The sequence below is a fragment of the Nanorana parkeri genome, unplaced genomic scaffold (genome assembly GCF_000935625.1).
Source record: "Nanorana parkeri isolate BGI_ZX_2015 unplaced genomic scaffold, ASM93562v1 scaffold431, whole genome shotgun sequence".
Taxonomy (NCBI): Eukaryota; Metazoa; Chordata; class Amphibia; order Anura; family Dicroglossidae; genus Nanorana; species Nanorana parkeri.
Genome location: NW_017306699.1, coordinates 649,857 through 667,106, shown reverse-complemented (window position 1 = coordinate 667,106; position 17,250 = coordinate 649,857). Strand labels below are relative to the sequence as shown.

General features: G+C 41.2%; 1 protein-coding gene across 1 annotated transcript in view; it reads left to right on the top strand.

Annotated features, from left to right (window-relative positions):
• The first annotated feature begins 126 nt into the window (after window positions 1-126).
• The window catches only part of CUNH8orf48 (chromosome unknown C8orf48 homolog), a 44,439-nt gene continuing 27,315 nt past the window's right edge, over window positions 127-17,250 (top strand). The window contains exons 1-3 of the mRNA XM_018560071.1: window positions 127-171; window positions 10,939-11,098; window positions 12,991-13,180. Coding sequence (XP_018415573.1) covers window positions 127-171; window positions 10,939-11,098; window positions 12,991-13,180 — 395 coding nt within the window. The remainder of the gene's footprint in view (window positions 172-10,938; window positions 11,099-12,990; window positions 13,181-17,250) is intronic.

The window sequence follows — 17,250 nt, the reverse complement described above, 5'->3', positions numbered from 1 at the left end:
AACGTTTAAAAAAATAAATAAACAAAAACTTTAACAGCGTTCTGCACTTACCCTGTTTTCGTCGTGCGCTCCCGCCCGAGAATCCGAAACTGCTCGGACGGCCGCAAAGCATCTTGGGGCAGGCGCATGCGCAGTTCGGATTTTCGCCCGGGAGGTGAGCAGAGACGCAAGGTAAGTCTATGGACACGTGCACCCGCATGCAGACACCGATGGATCGGAAGTGCCTGCAAGCAGATAGGAGTCGTCGCTGGATCGTAGAGCCGCCGCACCGCTGGAGGGACAGATGAAAACATCAGGAAAGAAGAGGAAGATCGGATTAAGAAACCTCTTTTAAGGTAAGTGCTAACATTAACATTGGGGGGAGGGAAAACATTTTTTGCCTTTAATGTCACTTTAATTCCTATGACGGTATACACTGGGGCATGAGGTGTGTCCCTTGCTACCTAATAATGTATCCCTTTTTATCATCTCAGGAAGCTGGGAGGTATGCCTTAGCACATGACTACACAGAAAGCCCTGGGTTAGGGCATGCCGATTATAAGGCCTACTGTTCCAAGACATACTATGGAACTCACAATGAAAAAAAAGAATGGTGTTCAACTTTATTGCAACCACGGAAGTTTGTATCAAGACCTCTAAACTGTCCTTTTTTCAAACTGACCAAGTTCAGTTTCTTACCTTTTATCTACAATGAGACCTGCTCATCTCTGTATTTGTTGCCTGGGTTTGTACCCTCTTCTATTCTTCTATTTCTCGCTAAGACCCCTTTCACGCGGGCTCCAGTCAGTTCCAATCAGCAGGGGATTTGTGCATGGATCACCTGCTAATCGGAGCAGCATCGAGCGCATGTCACCGTTGATCTTCCGATGGAGGAAAAAACTGAACTTACTGGACTCATGTTAGGTCTATGGGGAGTCGGATGTAAATGACAATGTGTCTGTTTACCACAGATTATCCCCGATAGGTCACGATCAGGTCTGGACCTGGATGCTAGAGGTGTTATCAACTTGGGTCAATACACTTATTGGCTTGATCATTTGGAGTACCGGTGACTTTATTATTTTTTTGGACGCAGTGGGGAGTAATCAGATGTAAACAGATGCAGGTCTGTTTATCTGACTGCCCATAGACTAACCTTGGGCTTCTGATCAGATCTCCCTGAAAAACTGACAGCCAGACCTGATTAGGCCACCCTTCTGAAAGGGGTCTTACAGAATGGAATAAAAAAACAGTTTCAAAAACATATCCAACTGTGCCCAAACCATATTTAAAATGCATTGTTACCAGTTATGTGGTAAAAACTACTTGCATCACACGTTTTCTGTTCCAGTTACTTGGCATTGAGTGGGGCTAATTAGCATGCTATTAAAGCGGACCATGAAAATGAAATGTCTGCTTTACTTACAGCCCCCACCACTCAATACAAATAGCTTAAAAACCTATTGCAATATATGTTTACTCTTTTATCTAGAACATGACTGACGACTTGTTCACACCGAAAGCGTGTGCGTTCCAGAGCGGTAGCTGCTGGAACGCACTGCGATCGCTGAGAAACTTCCCCTTGCATTTTGGAGCGGGAGGGGACGTGGCGGTGCATTGTATTCAATGGCACCGCTTCCGCGCCCCCCGCGCCACAGTGCGATCGGACGCCTGGCAAAACTTTGCCAGTGCGTTCCACTGCAAACGCAAAAAATAGGGCTTGTCAGTAGCAGCATGATCTTCTACACTGCACAGCATGGCAGATAATGTCGTCACATTATGTAACATGATGCTGCACTTAATGTGGGTGTTGAGAACCTCTGTGTATTTTTCTAAATGTGCAGATGGCTCTAATGACCTCTGCTCCTCTGATGGAAATTACAATTGCTATAGGACCCAGGATATAACCCCAACAATTGGATTTAAAAAAAAATAATCCATCAATTGAATCTTTTAATCAAATTAATCAAACAAATCGTTTTGTGTGTCTGTATTTCCTTTGTACAATAAACTAATTAGCAATGTAAATGTGGCACTTATGGCACTTTCTGTACTAGTTCAGTAATGTCTGACACTATTGAATGTCCAGTTTATGAACATATGATTTTGTAAATACATTTGTTGCTGCATATGAAATTATCTTTTATTGAATATCTTATACAACCAATGAACTAACCCCACGTTTGATAAGTATCAATGTTATATCTATGGGTAAACAACAGCGGCCCATTAACAACTTTACATTCTAGTGTATTGCTTGGATGCAGCTGCTCGGCCATAGAAACCCATTCCATGAAGCTCTCTACGCACTGTTGTTGTGCCAATCTGGAGGCCACTTGAAGTTTGGAGGTCTGTAGCTATTGACTCTTTGGCGACTGTGTGCTTCAGCATGCGCTGACCCCGCTCTGTCATTTTACATGGCCTACCACTTAGTGGCTGAGTTGCTGTTCCCAATTGCTTCCACTTTGTTATAATACCACTAACAGTTAACCGTGGAATATTTAGTAGCAAGGACATTTCACGGAACACCTGAATCCAATGATTTGGAGGGGTGTCCCAATACTTTTGGCAATATAGTGTGTGTGTATATATGTATGTGTGTATATATATATATATATATTCGCAGGAACGGAACTCGGTCGTTGAGTGAGGAATATCTGTGTGTGTAAGTATGTATATATATATATATATATATATATATACACATACAGTATACTGTATATATACATTTCTTGTAGGCAAATCATTAGCATGGACCAGCATTGGATATATATTTTCATGTTAAATACATACATCCTAAGTAATGTGTAAATGTAACACTTACAGGTATGTATTACATCTCAAACAGATCACCCTTACAATGACTTCATCTGATTTTTTTTCCAAAAGCATGGAGCCATCTTTGTTCAAACATCCACCCTACCCTAGGGTTTGCATCTATGTCCTAGACTGAGATGTACGCAACCATGTGAAATCTGGTGCCTGTACAGCAGTACTTATTTCTGCCACTAGAGGTCCTTTGTCTAATGGCCAGCATCATTTAATCAATTTCCTCTGAGCCCTGGTATTCCTGGACTTGCCCCAACCTGTAGCTGGACAGTAAAAGTAGAAGTAGTACAGTGACGAGCCCATCTCTCTGTCACTCTGAACTCTTTGCTCATATCAGCATGGTTCTTGTCAGCACATAAACTGATTGGCTCCTTGTACTGCTTCTTCTCACACTCCAGCCCTGCTGTGCATGGACTGCAAGAGGCTGACATCAGGTCACATTTAGATACTTACACTGAAAAATGTAAAAAGTTTTACCCCCTGTGTGGCGCTTGTCAGAGGTGGGGGAAATAAGAGGGAGAACGGCGGTACTTGGTGGGTACCCCGGTTGCACTTGGGGTGTGATAAGTTTGGAAAATTTAAAGAAGGGGGGGGTGGGGTTTGTTCTGCAGGTGTGCGGCTTCCGTTATGTTCGGACCGGGTTGTCCAACAAGTGTAGCAGTCGGGTTGAGGTGGAGCGGATGGAGTGGAGCAGTAGTGGGAACGGTCTCTCTTTTGCTGGGTGGTGTGATAGTCACCTGGTTTAACTACCACACCACCCAGCAAAAGAGGGAATGTTCCCACTACTGCTCCACTCCATCCGCTCCACCTCAACCCGACTGCTACAAGCGAATGCTTACCCAGCCATAGGTGAGTACATCACTTACGCTTATACCCTGCTCTACCACATTTATTGCGCCAGGTAGTGGCGTTTCCGTCTCCAATTTTTGTTGAGATACTTACGCTGACTGCATTTAAAAATAAACATAAGGGCTTATTAACGATTACAGAGCTGCGTTATTTATAACTGCCTAGAGTTCAGCTTTAGGCTTAGAGAATCCGCTCATTGGCAGGAGAGTATTTGAAAAGCAATATTGATGTTCAGAAAGGACTCACTTGTGGTGCTTACTAACTTAAGTCTCCTGAATTGAGTTTCTTGATCACCTTGATAGTCCATGTACAGAATTTTTACCAATAGGAATTTCATACATTTATACAGTATACCACATTCTCTGTTCCTATTTGTTACTAATGGCAGAAATGTGTTTATATAAAATAGTATTTGTGCATATGCATTGCTTATCCATTTTTTCAATACTTAATTAAATAAAGGTCAGGTTTTATTATAATTGTTATTATATACAGTATATAAGTGTGTAGGGAAATGCATGTTATGGTTGTGGGTTACTATGGAAAAAAATCTCTGTACTAGAGATTCCACAAATATGTGCCTGGTATCTTGGATTATCTTAGTTACACTCAGAAACAAATATATTTCATAATCAAGGAGACCATTAGCTGGCCTTTTAACCTTACTAAGCTGGGATGAAAGACTAGGGTCAAAGTAAGTTTTGATAAGAGCAGTGTCTAGTTACATGCCTCATCTGGCCAGAATTTTTCCATCACACAGTAAGAAACTTTTCCTTGTGAAGGTCTTCAGGTTCTGTCTGTCTGTCTGCACTGCAGTGCTAGCACTGTGTGACGCTGGCTGCCTCTAGGGATTACAGCAACAAGGCTTCCTCTATAAAGATGGAGCAGGACACGCTCAGGCAGATCTGAGATTTATTTTTACATTCTATTCCCTCATCCTTAGAGGTGAAGGAAGGTCAAGTTTTCTTTTTTCCTTGCAATTCCCTAGTGGTATTCTGCTGGGTAGACTGACAGATCTGGAAAATTCTTTAATATAAAGAACCTGTTATTTTACCTTTACTGAAAATTACAGCTCAAGCCTCCTGATAATAAGCACTTTGCCCCATTCACATGTAGGTTTATGTAATGCTTCTTAATGAAAAAGGCTGAGAACAAATGAAAAGGATATCTATTAGGTGCTCTTAAAGCAGAACCAAGAAAAGTGGAATCTACAGCACCTTGGAGGTTCAAATTACTTTTGTGGTATCCTTCCCTGGATATATTGATGTAAGACCCTATGAAGTTAGCAGTACTCCTACCGTAGAACGCAGCTTCCTGTCCTGGCGTATTGTTTGAACTGCAGTGTGGAACCATATAGGGCTGACCATGGCAATTTCAACTATACCCTGGATTGAAAACTGCATGGAACACCACAGTTAAGACAGCTGAGTATTCACAGAGGGATATCTGGTGGAGGATGGCATGGAGGTAAGTATAAAATGGCAAATATATGTGGCCCTGAGGGTGCTGTAGATTACACCTACTTGAAGTTCTTCAACATATTCATAACTCCAGTAAACGTCATTACCAAAAAAGTATATCGACACAGGTTTTGGTGAGGTGGGAGCTATTTGCAAGTTTCCCTTCCAACTCAACCCCCCCAAAAAAGGGCATTCACTGAGGCGCCATGAAAAATACATTCTTTTTGCCCCACGCTAACTGTGCAGTCAGAATTTATGGCTTACAGCACTGATACATCCAACTATATAGACCGCACACAGCTCATTCACGAAAACGATCATATGCACTGCGTTTCACTGGGACCAAATGGAATCTGCAGATCATTGAAAGTTTTGTATTTATCCAGAGCAGAGGATAAACAGAATGCACTGAATTGCACAGATAATAACACCCTTTAATGCATAAAAAGTTATAAAAATATACTTACAATAAAATAGTTTGATCAGGGCATATCACAAGATAATTTCCCAATGGCACATCAGGTCTCACCAATAAGATGATGATAAACACTCTCACTAAGTAGCTGTCTGCATGCAAGAAGGGATGGTCATTTTTGGAGTGAGCACTGTGAGCCCCATGAAGTATGATTTGCAAGAATTTACCCAAAGTCAGCAAAAGAGGACAAGACTGCTGATAGATATGTGGTAGCCCTGGACCAGTAGGAGTAGGAATTGGTTAAAGTGACAGTAAACTCAGGAGTTAAAAATGCATTCAAGTACCTTAACTATTAACAAAAATGTAACTTCTTTGTGTATCAACTCTGAATTGGTGCTGATACTGTCCTTCCTTCTGGAGGGGGGCTACTTTTGTTCCCCAGGGTCCCTGTGTGTGTTGTAAAGTAGCCACTGCTCCAAGCTCACTCCTGTAATGTACTACAATCTCAGTGCAAATGAGTAAACTAAATGTGAGATTGTAATCCTCACGGGAGCAAGCTTGGAGCAGTGACTACTTTACAACACACACAGGGATCATGGGGAACAAAAGTAGCCACCCTCCAGAAGGAAGGACAGTGTCAGCACCAATACAGAGATTATTTGAGGATCTACAGCTGAGTGATACACAAATAAGATACATTTCTGTTAATAGTTACGGTACTTGAATGCATTTTTAAAGATTTAACTTCTGAGTTTAGTGTCACTTTACATCTGAAAAAAAATGTGTTAGTTAGGAGCACCTCTCTAAAATAGTTATCTAGCTTGAAGGTTTGTTTAGGTTGTTTATTTGAATGTAAATGTCAGATACAGACAATGTGTTTTGGGGGAATTCGACTCCCTGTTCTTCAGGGTTTGAGCAATAATAAGTAGTAAATTCGAAAAAAAAAAAATGTACTTCTTAGCCTGAATTAGGACTGGTGCTGAGTGTCCATTTTGCAATGAGAAATGGTACCGTAGAAGAAAAGACTTGCTTCTTCCTGTCTTACCACACACCTGTATGGCAATGCATTTTGCATCTTACTGCTGTTATTCTGTTCCAACCTCTTTGCAGCCACTTTTTGTCTATATGTATTGGCTTCAGTGGCAGATTTACAATATTGCTCTGGACTGGCTTCCTGATATTGAAAGTGATGGACCATGAAGAAGCACAGTTTCCCCACAGCTGGAGTGCCACGTTGCCTACCCCTGAAATAAAGGGATCAGCATCTTGCCTTCATCTGCACAAATGCAACTTCTTTTTTGTGCACACTGGCAGAAAGTGCAAAGCTGCACAATCAGCGCTGTGTGTTCCAGCAATCAGCTTTGTCCCTACTGCTGCTAAGAGCAGCCAAACTTAAACTAACCTGACTGAATTATAACCTGGGACCCTAAAATTATAGTTTTCAATGCAATGTTAAAATGAATACACTGTATAAACAATTAAAACATAGGGGGGTAGCTGGCGGTGCACAACATGACTGGGGAGGTGTTTGTGTTGGTGGTACATGACTGGTAGGGGGGTACTTGGGCCCGTTGTTATCTCCGGCATCCCACCCAGCTCACTGACGTCACTGGTTGCCTGGAGCTGGGCGAGACGCCAGCCAGAGCGTCACAGGTTGCTAAGGGACGCTCTGGCTGGAAAGAGGGCGGCAGGCACACCTGCTGCCCCCCCCACCTGACCCAATAAGATGCCGTCTGAGGCAATCGCCTCATGCTGCCTCATTATAGGGATGGTCCTGAGTATATAACAGTATTAACTTCCAGCAGTACAAATGTATTCACTTCATTCCAAAAGTTGTAGTCAAGGTGCTGTAGTTTATTATATAACCTCTAGATGGCTCTTTGCTAGACTCAATGTGCATACATTTATGTATAGTATGTACTAACTGATGGGTATGTGTTGACATTAAAAGACATCAACAAAATGAACCAAAAGCAGCCAGATGATACCATAAATAAAAGTGTTTTTGATTCCAGTATTTTTAGGTTTACAATAAAAGTTTATTTGTTTATGTTTTAGGGTCAATTCAAAGCGTTGTGCTAAACGAATGGGATCTGTGCATCTTTTTTAGCTACATTTTAATTATGTATATATTGTGCTTTTTGTTATGTAGTGTAATACTTGTTCCAGTGGGTACGGGTACATATCGATATTTGTAACTTTATATACTGTATATCTTTTTATGTGTGGATTGAGTATGCCTGAACAGTGAAAGGGTTAAATGATCACGTGAAATTAGATATAGAGTGTTTCTATATAATGGTGTGTGGGTGGTGGTCTTGTTTTTCTTTGAGAAAGCACTGTGCCTGGTGATGGATAAGAGCGCATTCCTGCTGCCTGTTTAATAAAGGAATCATTCTTTTGCATCTTGGTGTGGTGCAGTGTTTCTGTTGCTACACTTTTATTGTGTTTTATTTTTGTTTAACATTATTTACCAATTTACTTTTTAAAATTATTTTTATTTTGTGTTTATCTTTATTTATTTGTATTTGTTTAATAATTTTTTATTTTATTTTGTAAGGCCATCTCAACCAAGGTCAAACACGAGAAGGCATGGGCTCTTTAGTGCAGCAGGAGGATTTATTACTGAGACGCTGACTTTTATTATAATGAATTAGGCCTGGATCACAGAGTACTGCCAAACATTCAGTGTGGATGGTACTGATAAAATCAATCCATTTATTTTATATATGTTTAACTAAGAAAGGACCCAAAACATTCCCCTCCTATTCTTGCTATTGCTGTCAATGATGCCGACATTTCTGTGTCCTGGCCCTCTATTCCTTTTTCCGCTTCTCTTTGCCAAATAAAACAACCGACCCCCTTAAATTCAAAAAGGGCTGAAGTTCTATTTTTATTTGGAAGAGAACTCCTCTGTGCTTTCCATCTTAACATTTGAAGAGTTGCCAATTTTCCTGAGACGTGAGGTGCAAAGTTTAAGAAGCTGCCTGGTATTCACAAGTGTAAGTGATGGACTTCACTGCAGAATGGCTTCCATGTAATGGCCCTCCGGTACATTAAGAAGCATGCTTTTAATGTAGTGAATGTGTCTTTCGCCAAACATTCTCTGGTTGCGAATCAATCACTGGCATTTAAAAACATGCACCAGGAAGATTTACCTGAAATGAATGTTTGGTGAATGTCAGATAACCTGCTTTATAAATATGCCCCTAAGACCTAATCATTTCTCAGCACTTAATAAAAAAAATGTAACCAAAATAAAAACCTGACTTATTACATTTTGGTCCATATTGTGGTCCTTGAAAGGATTATTGGGTGTACAGATCTGTGAATACAGACAGGGCACATAGGAAGGTGTACCCCAGTACTGCAATTCAAAGCAGAGTTTGTTAAAGTAGATGAAAATACAACCACTAAAATCTCATATCAATTGTACCATGACAATGTATCTTGGAAATACTTTTTTTGAACCACTAACTTTCATGAATATGTAGCAGCTGGTGATACTGATATAAAGGTTCTTGTTTGGGAACTTTGCGTTATGTGGTGACAACATTGCCTCTAGCTCCCACAATCTCCTGCCTGTAAATCACACGGTCACAGGCTTTTCTAATGGAAACTATAAGCAGCTGTGCTGATGGACATTGCCCAGGCATATTCCACTGTTGTCACCATTTAAAAAAAAAAGGCATGTGCAAAAAACAATTGCAGCTAGCAACCATTAGGAAATATGCCCTGTGAAAAAAACACATGCAGTCTGATCAGGGGCGGATCCAGAGTCTATTCTCGGGAGGGGCACTGCCAGAAAATTAAGTAGATCCCTGGATCCAGACAAGTCCAGCCTCCTGTCTCTAGTGGGGGCAATTGCCCCCCCCCCCTGGATCCGCCACTGAGCCTGATGTCACTATAGTGCATGTGGACAGGGACAGGCTGTAAAAAAGCAGCACCAGCAGTATTAAAATGTAGCCAAGGATGATAAAAAATAAACCCTACTCCCCAACTCACTAAGATACACAGCACTTTGCTACCTACATGACGTCTAGTAAGGGTTTACATTTATTTTAACAGACTGGCCAATGCTTACAAACCCTACACTAACCTCTCCTTATGTAGTTTAGCAGCAGCACTCCCTATGTTTTCCTTATCACAGATAAACTACATTGTCAATATGGCTAATGTGACCTCAACCTTTTATAGTGAGGGGGCAGGCTTATCCAAAAGCCATTCTAAGCCAGCTGACCTAAGTCCAAAGGCAGCACATTATGGTTACCAAGAATCTGGTCTTGGGAATTTTTTTCTTAAAGCAGACCTTTACCCCCTTTCTCTAAAAATCACACAAGCATACAGCTCTGTATGCTGATATGAAATCATCTTACATTCATTAGGTAAACAAACTTATTTTTCTTTTACTTACGATTATTGTTTTTCCACTACCTGGTCCCCTTGGGCACTAATGATGCAATGTTCCCAAGTGTTGCATCCTGGGAAGGTTACATCAGCAGAGCATTGCTGGGAAATCATCTGTAATCTCATGAGATCTCGGGGAAAGGCCTTTTCCTCCCCTGAGATGATGTGCATGGTCATATGTCCTAGTCACATGTGCCAGGGTTCCAGGAAGTAAAGGGAGATATATTAATTATCCCTTAGTAAAAATGGCCACCATGAGAAGAATGGGGAAGAAAAGAGAAATAAGGTATGCAAAGAATAAAAAGACGGCAACTATCTATAAGTGTGTGTTTGTAGATTGTCATTACTAAACTTTTGTAAAGGTGCCTTTTTTGTTATTTTAAAGATATGTGTAAAGTTCCTCTTTAATTCACCAGGACCGTGAATTTCGAACCTACCAGATCCACAGTGTGCCCATGTTAGCAGCTAATCCGAACCTTATCCCTGCTTACTAAACATAATTTTTAATTCAATAAAAAGTCCAGAGTTACATTGCTGGTCAGTGAGAATACCTCCGTTACATTGCTGGTCAGTTAGAATACCTCCGTTACATTGCTGGTCAGTGAGAATACCTGTTACATTGCTGGTCAGTGAGAATACCTCTGTTACATTGCTGGTCAGTGAGAATACCTCTGTTACATTGCTGGTCAGTGTAAATACCTCTGTTACAATGCCATACTGTGAAAAATAAGTCTATTCTATATTAAATGGCCGCACAGTTGTTATCACTTCTGCCGCGCAGCACTGGGGTCACTGGTTCATATCCTGGCCAGGACACTATCTGCACGGTGTTTGCATGTTCTCTCTGTGTAATAGGGACCTCAGATTGTGAACTCCTTGAGGGCAGGGACTGATGTGAATGTGTAATATATAAAATGCTGTACAGTATACAGCATCTACACTGTAAATTGTCAGTGCTATATAAATTCCTATAATAATGTCTCTTTTTTTTCTGTTTAGATGCAATGGATAACCAGTATAGAGACGGGGGCTCCTGAGATCATTTCTCTGCTCTCCAATCCTCCCCACCTCCTGTTGACTTTCAAAGGCAGAAGTCCGCAAATCAAAACAGCAGAGGGCCTACACACTGGGCCCCGAGACAAGCCAGGACATGTCTGCGGTTTCCCTCCATTCAATCCTCCCCAGAACAAAGGACACATGAGGGGAGGGGGTTAGTTGCTCAGCAACAGCCTGTGTACTGCCCCTTCACTCCCCTCTCAGGCCGGCCCCTCCCGGGACCTTTGTAAGTGTTTGTGGGAAGGCTGCATGCTTCTTCCTCGCTGAATGGTTGACTAGAGGCTGCGCTGAGGCCGGTCTCTGTCTGTGGATTCAAGGGATACGGACTTAACCCTTCCTGTTCTGCTCCACTGCTACTGTGAGGACTGCTGGGATCTGTTGTTTTACCCGTACTGGATGTACTCACACGGTGCCTTGTTACCTGTTGGATTACCTCTTGCTGCACCTCTGACCCCTGGACTACTAGCCTTGTGACTCTGGATCTACTCCTTCCTTGGTCCGTTGCCTACCTTCTGGGTGGACCCTCCCCGTGGCCTGCAACCCCCCAGGACCTAACCCTGGCCTTTGTACCTTGCTTTGTACACCTGAACTCCCCAATAAACACCCTGCACGCCAGGTTCCGTGTGATTTGCCTCTGTGTATTCTCTCTGCGCTCCTAGTTCGTCACAACCAGCATTTGCTAATTAAACTTTTTAACTCCAATTATATCCGACAACTGGGAATGATATAAATACCTATTATAATTAACTCCTCCCTTACCTTCAACCTAGATCCCACCCAACAGAATCCCTTCCTGCACATTCTATAAATTATCGTGATACACATGTAGAATGGTGACTCATTCTCACGCTGTTTAACAATGTCGCTACAATTTGAGCCCCCAGATTCCCTCTAATTGATGCCACCCTCATCATTCTCTTAATTTATCTTGCTGGAATTAAAATGTGAATGCTGACAGCAGGGAACAGATGTATCAGAGAACAAGATCGTTCTGTAATGAAGCTCGGGCTTAACTCCTTTGAGGCAAACGCGACAGTATAGATTGTAGGAGCACAAGCTAAAGAATGTTAGTAAGCCTCGGCTCACACCTAGGTGACAGCGTGTTTCCGCGTTTCCACGTGCATTTCTGATGCACTTTTGTGAATTTATGCGCATAAATAAAGTCGCGCATTTTTGTAATCAGATTCTAGCTCATCGATGATAACGGGCAGACATGCGTTAGGCGCGCAAAAACACAGCAAACACACGTTTTTAAGCATTTTCTATCGAGTCTATGGGTTAAAACAAGCTGTAATATGCCAAAAAAAAAGCTCATGTACTCTTTCCAGGGACAGGCATTTTGCTTATTGCGGCAAAACGGTCGGATGTGAACAGGGCCATAGAAATTAATGGAATTTTTTTGGGGGGGAATATCTTTTTAGCGTTTTTTTTAAGGCAGAAAAAGCGCTACAAAGCGCTCAGTGTGAACCAGGCCTAATGGTGGGAAAGGAGCTAGTGTCTAGGAAATATCTATAGTGAGACACACAACCATAGCATAAGAAGACATCCTCCATATCAGTGAATGTTGGCTTTGTACACAGGGATCATTTTATGTAAAAACAATTAAGCTGGAAAAGTATTTATACAAATTCCTTGTGTGTAGGTGAATGGTTAAACACAAGGACAACACATTCTAATCTTTAGATCAGTGTTTCTCAACCTTTTTTGAGTCAAGGCACACTATGCAAAATCTTGAGGCACCCCTAATGCGTTCCTTGAATGGGCACCAAACTCGGAAAAAAGTGTGCACTTTGACACACGTACACGGAACGCATCAAAAATGTGAAACGCGCTTGCGGTGGCATTAAGGGCTGCTCATTAAGGGTTAGTAAACTCGGTGATACCGGCCTCACCCCCCGAAAACAACTACTGTATATCCTGGCAGCACCCACACCCCCTCTCCCACCTGGAACAACCATATACTGGCAACACCCAGACCCCCCACATCCCCCCCAGAACATCCATATTCTGGCAGCACCCAGAACGCACTACCAAACTGCATCCCCAGCACCCTCTCCCCACACACTCTCCGCACACCTGGATCATCTGTTCTCAGACAAGACTTCTATTCTTTTCCTCTTCTGGACTGCTGCTTACTCTCAGGGGAGGACCATCCTACACAGAAGCTGGACATAATCTGCTTCTGGTAAAGCCTTATGGCTTCTGAGTTTTGTCCTGCCCACATCTCTCACACATATCCCACATCTCTCTCTCACATGGTTCATCCAGAATGCACAGGTTCTCTATGGTGACAGCAATAACTTGAGTCTCATGCACAGGAACTGCTGGAGAACTTGAACTTTACTTGGATTTTTCATCAATGGTCCATTTGTTAGCTGGTAAACAGAGCTCAGGCAAATGCCTGTACAGCCTATCTTCTTATTTACCATCAATATAGCATTGTTTATTGCTTCAAAGGCAGTGACAGATGCCAAGGCAGACACCTAGTCCACTATTTCTTCCACCCGTCTTTTGGATATCCTGGATATCCAAAAGACGTTTGCTGCATGCAGCAGTTTTCTCCTACACACTTGCATTAATCAGTGACTAGCTACAGAATACCTCCAGAAGCATCTCGGAAACAACTAGCCTTTCAAAAGCTAAAAGCAGTAAGCCCAATTATAAATACACCCACAACTAAGGGTGAGGACTTTAGATTTACATTTTATATTCTCCTTAGGCCGCTCATTGTGTTGAGATGCCCATGCTTTCTAGTATAGTATTTCAGCATGCAGGGCCCCACTTACATTTGTGCCCGTGATCTCATGATTGCCCATGGTATCTTAATCTAATCCTGATTTTTACACTGTGCCAGTAGAGTTAAAATTGCTATTCAACAAGATATACTGTGCACAGTAAATATTCAGCAAATTCCTATTTTCTAATTTCATGTAGTGCAAAGCCAAAATACAAGCAACACTGTGCATGAATTTTGTGCATGCTTCCAAGTTGGTTTTGAAGTTTTGCTGACAGATGGAAGTATATTTGAGCATCTGTTGCTTATGGTGACAATCCAGGAGCACCAGAAACATTTAGCTGGGGAAAGCATATGGACAGAGACATTTGGTGCTAAGCAAACTCCCCCATTATTTATGGAACTCGGAGTAAACCGCAAAGTATAGTAATAACTACCAAAGGAAAAGCAATTGCTTGACTTAAAATGCTTGTACCACGGATTTTCTATTTACTGTATTTATTTTGAAATGAATCCCTGCTAATTGTGCCGTTTTGAAAATATTAAAGCAGGCCTGTTATAAAGAATGTATTAATAAAGCAGACCTGTCATGCAGCACTGAAATTGATGTCATTATTAATAAATGTACCCTGCTGTGGACTTAAATTTACATACAATGTGAATGATTTGTGTGCAATTGTTTTAAAAATTTGGCCTTGTATAAGTGCAGAATGACCGCAACAGACTAGTACCAGTATTAATCCAAATGTGGAGTGGGTAATCATGAATGATCTGATGAAACAAATGCAATCGCCCTCATGCATGAGTACCTCAAAGGCTTCATATAAAGAACAATTGTTTGTACAGTTCTACCACAATTTGAGGAATGTGAATGACACTCAAATTATGTATACATATATATGCCTTGTTTGTTAAAAAAAATACTAACTGCACAAGGTGTTTTCTTCCACAAGATCTCATGTATAATTGTATATCTTTATAAAGTTGCTATACTAAAAAAACTTTTTTTGTATAGTATTGGTTGTACAACAATTTTCAGTGGCTCAGTCAATCAAAATACCACACTTGAAATCAAGAAAAATGAAAAAAATACTACATATGACACATCTGACCCCACGTAAAGTGAAATGCTGAATAAAGCATGGTAACTGGCTGAAGGTAACAAAAATGTATACTTACTTTACTAGAAATATGCCATGCTTCCAGGGCTATTTACTGCCAGGTGTGTGCCACTTCTGGAAACGAGCAGCTTGGCCAGAGAAAGTGATTGTCTTTTATTGTCTATGGGGTCAGCTTGTGAAATGATAATACAGCAGGATGCAACTGGCAACACAACCATACTAGACCAATTGCTACACATTGTCCTTAACATTATCCTTGCAGCAGTACCCAAAAGCAACATAGTCAAGCTTTGAGTGTCAACGGTATCCTTGTGTAGAGATATGCTCCAATGCCATATTGTACCTCATAAAACAGGGGTACCGTAGCTATACAGAAGGTGGATTGCTAGCAGTGTTGCCACTAGGCCTGACTGAATCCTTGGCCTGTAACATCTCCCATGGCACTATAGTAATCCAACAGTAAAGTTTCTCCTTTGCCACCAATTGTTAGTGCAACTCCTACAGAACACTTCCAGGTGTAATGATGCGGCTTACCCTGGGCTCTAAATCCATGACTGCATGATACAGAGCACATAGGATACTAGGGCACACATCTGGAAACTCAGGGGACTGTGATAACAAGCAAATATGAGTGGCAAATGAGGTCTTTGATTTCCATCACCATTCTATTATGAGAAAACCATTCACTTTGAATTTCTGTAGCACAACATTTCAAGCTTCAGTATGTTATGTTTTCTAAAAAGCTCAATACATCCTAATTTTTAGCACTGCCAAGGCAATTATAGCTCAAAAGACAGCGACAACGAACGTCGAATGTATATAAACATCTTCTTTAATGCTGTTTTCATCATCTCCACAGCAGTGTCATCCAAAAAGCACTCCTTCTATACCAAGCTACTTTTTTGGGACCAACGTGACCCTTTATAACATCATTAAGTATACAATGTTGTGGCCCTGGCTTTAAAATTAACCTCTTGCTTTGAACTGCATGGGCAAACCATGGGTTTCCTTTATACCCGACTTGATTTCACCATCACTGCATTCTTAAAAAATAGATGCATCCTATGGACTGGCAATATTCTGTCCTTCATCAGAAGAGCTTTACTATCTAGCTTTATGTAACAAAAAATGTCACTGTAGACGGGTGAAAAAGTGTCCTCTTTAAAAATATATTGCTATGATTGTCCCATCAGAGCATCCAGATGTACAATATGTGTATTATTATATGTGTAGTACATACAATATGCAAAGCAATTCAATTCTGAGCAGAGGTTTCTTCAAGCATGCAGCTTCTGCTAGGGAAACAATACTGTACATAAGTTCTAGCTTTGTCTAATTGTGAGAAGCCTATTTTTTCCATTTTGGATGGAGTAGGTAATGGTTAAAACCTCAAATCGGGTTTTTTGGCATCTCTGTCCCTTTGGGGAGATTTTCTTTCACTTCAAAGGAAGGGAAATTGACAGGGTCATTTTAAAGGTAACCTGTAAACTTGTGCTTAGCATTTCACTTGTTGGCTGACAGTGGTAAATATAACATATTAAATATTTCATATATACCGTACTACATATAACTGAAAACTGTTCACCATACAGAAGTCTGAAAGTAAAGCAGTATACAGTCCATGAAATCTGTCTAGACAGCTGCAGGAAAGTAGACTACTGCTTGATGTCATTGATTGGAGGAGCTGCCAAAAAAATCCGGCTTCATAGTAGTGCATTTTTTTTTTTTTTTTTTTAGGAATTAATCTTTGCAACACTTGACAGCATGAAATAAGAAAGGGCCCCACATATTTTATAACAGTGTTTGCCATTGCTGTTTTCCTCTCCAGTCTAAATAAAATGCCCTAAAAGAAAGAAAGAAGCAACATGCTTTGGCTCTCTGCTGATAACACAGTAATTCTCAGACTCCTGATTCCCTGGCAGGTTTATGGTCATTTTTCTAAAACAAGGTGAAATCCAGGCATATTCTCTAATATCAGACACATTTTGAGCTGTTAGAGCTAAAGTGATTGGTGGGGATATAAAAGTGTCATACACAGCTAAAGAAGTTCTGGGGATGCTGTGTTTCTGGGAAAACATGGAGCTGATACCCATAGCAACTAAAGTAGATACACTGAAGAATTTTGAAACAAACATAATCAATTTCGAAGCGTTCGACTTTCTAATAGTGGATGGAGTCAAAAGGATAATTGTTTTCGAATGCAGTGAAAAAATTAGAAGGAGCATGTTGGAAAATTTTTCTCAATCGATCAAAATTAAAATAGTGAATGTATCACGTACCTGACTGGAGACTCAGCTGAGAAGGGGGTTGCCCGTGCACCTCTCATCCCTCACCTGTGGAAGTAGTGGCAGGGGATGAAAGGACAAAGTGGAGCACAGGTGACGGTACTGGTGGCTGGCC